The sequence below is a fragment of the Medicago truncatula genome, chromosome 3 (assembly GCF_003473485.1).
Source record: "Medicago truncatula cultivar Jemalong A17 chromosome 3, MtrunA17r5.0-ANR, whole genome shotgun sequence".
Lineage (NCBI taxonomy): Eukaryota > Viridiplantae > Streptophyta > Magnoliopsida > Fabales > Fabaceae > Medicago > Medicago truncatula.
Window position 1 is genome coordinate 15,175,919 of NC_053044.1, and position 2,255 is coordinate 15,178,173.

The window sequence follows — 2,255 nt, forward strand, 5'->3', positions numbered from 1 at the left end:
ATGAAGGTGTCTTTTAGCAAGTTATTCTATGAGCATTTGCTAAGAGACACCGACTAATTTTTATGAAGGTGTCTTTTAGCAAAGTTATAACTAAAAAGTGAAAATCACACCTTGAGGTGTGGATTGCTAAACCCATATATGAAACAATCATAAATAAAACATATAACTAAGTCAACATTTTTTTAAACTCACAAGCCAATTGCATTAAATCCAAAACCATATGCCAAAGGATGTAAATATTAACAGCATATTAACCAAACACAAATTGCATCCAATAGTTCTAGGTTCATAATAATAACCAAAAAAAGATGAAAAGTGAAGTAACAATGCATGGTAAGAAACAGCTAACCCAAACTACTGAAACAAGGGACAGAACAAACAAGTAGGAAACTAATAAGGAGCAGTACCAATTAAAGCAAACAAGAAAATAGACACTCGACCAGCAAAAACTAACGACCCTAATGGAAATAGAATCCTCATCAAAACTTATCTGCCCTGTCCCTTTTCTTTTTTATACGCTTTTAAAATTTCGGTTATGGTTGATTGGTCCTCACTTGGCCATCATAACTTTGACAAACTCCTCGTAGTTGATCTGCCCATCACCATCAACATCGGCTTCACGAATCATCTCATCAACTTCTTCGTCTGTCAACTTCTCACCAAGATTTGTCATAACATGACGGAGCTCAGCAGCAGAAATAAAACCGTTCTGATCCTTGTCAAACACACGAAAGGCTTCCTTAAGTTCCTCCTCTGAATCAGTGTCTTTCATCTTACGGGCCATCAGGTTGAGGAATTCAGGGAAATCAATGGTACCATTGCCATCAGCATCAACTTCATTGATCATGTCTTGTAGCTCTGCCTCAGTTGGGTTTTGCCCAAGTGACCTCATTACAGTTCCGAGTTCCTTGGTAGTAATACAACCTACAGTGTGTTACAAAATAGTTAAACACATGTCATCGGAACAAAAGATAATCATGTATGAAGCTGTATATATACGTGTTTGTTGGGTTTCCCTCGTACACACCATTATACATCACGGTAGAAACAGAAACCTCATAATTCGTACCGTAATGGAAAAAAATACTCATAAATAATAAAATCCAAACATGTATAAGAATTTCTAGCAATAAGAAACCAAATAACACATTCCCTTTCAATCAAAACAAAAGGCGCACATGAATCGAGATAGACGATTTTTATCATTTTTTGCGGAACTCAGACTCTAAAAACTGATTTTACCGAATAATGACCACAATCATATACAAGTCTTCTATAATGATAGGGAGGTATAAACTTATAACACTAACCCTAATTCCTAGATTTCAACCAGAGATGCATAATGCTCGATCAATTTCCTACATGAAACCAAATTACAGCAACACACAGATTTCAAATATAAGTAAATCTAGCACAAAATTCATCATCAAAAAATTCACATTAAAATTCAAAAAGGCTCAAAATCTTACGATCCAGAAGGGTATCAAAAGCCACACGAATCAAACAAAATTCGGTAACAATAGCAATCAACAATTCAACACAAAAAGAAAAGTCAATCAAGAAAGGAAACCTAGATCACCAATAAACAAAACATGCAAAAAAAAAAAAAAGAATATGAATAACTAGACTAGATCTAAGAAAAAAATGAAAGAAAAAGAGAATGAAAAAGGAATCTGAGAAAAGAGACCATCGCCATCCTTATCGAAGAGGCTGAAGGCCTCCTTGAACTCGGCGATCTGATCATCAGTGAGCTGGTCGGCCATTGGAGGAGGTGAGAGAAAGGCGTTTGTTTGAGTTTGCGATATAGAGAGAGAGAAAGAAAAGTAAAACAATAAATGTGGAAAATTAGAGAGGGGAATGGAATATATATACACCCTGTACCCGTACCCGAGGCTATACTCCAAATCACTCGTCATTATAAATTTATAAAACCCCAATTTCATTATTAAAATTTTAACTTAATTGTAAATTTGGACCCCTATCTTTCCAAAAGTTGCGGTTATGATCCCTAACTAATTTAAATACAAAACAGCCTCTATGTTTTGATTCTTTGGCAGTTTTGGACCCCCAGTCCATTAGTGAGGTGTCACGTGTATTATTTAGGGGGCCACGTGGCACCTCACTAATGGACCGAGGGTCCAAAACTGCCAAGAAATCAAAACATAGGAGGCTGTTTTGTATTTAAATTAGTTAGGGGGACATAACCGCAACTTTTGAAAAGATAGGGGTCCAAAAGTACACTTAAGCCAAAAAAT

At 35.9% G+C, this 2,255-nt stretch overlaps 1 protein-coding gene across 1 annotated transcript; it reads right to left on the reverse strand.

Annotated features, from left to right (window-relative positions):
* Positions 1–204: 204 nt before the first annotated feature.
* LOC25480533 (calmodulin-1) lies at positions 205–1,848 on the reverse strand. Its single transcript, XM_039832307.1, has 2 exons — positions 1,688–1,848; positions 205–924 (listed from the first exon to the last, which is right to left on the reverse strand). The coding sequence occupies exons 1-2, from the start codon at positions 1,761–1,763 to the stop codon at positions 551–553; spliced, it is 450 nt and encodes a 149-aa protein (XP_039688241.1). The 5' UTR covers positions 1,764–1,848; the 3' UTR covers positions 205–550.
* Between the last annotated feature and the right edge of the window lie 407 nt (positions 1,849–2,255).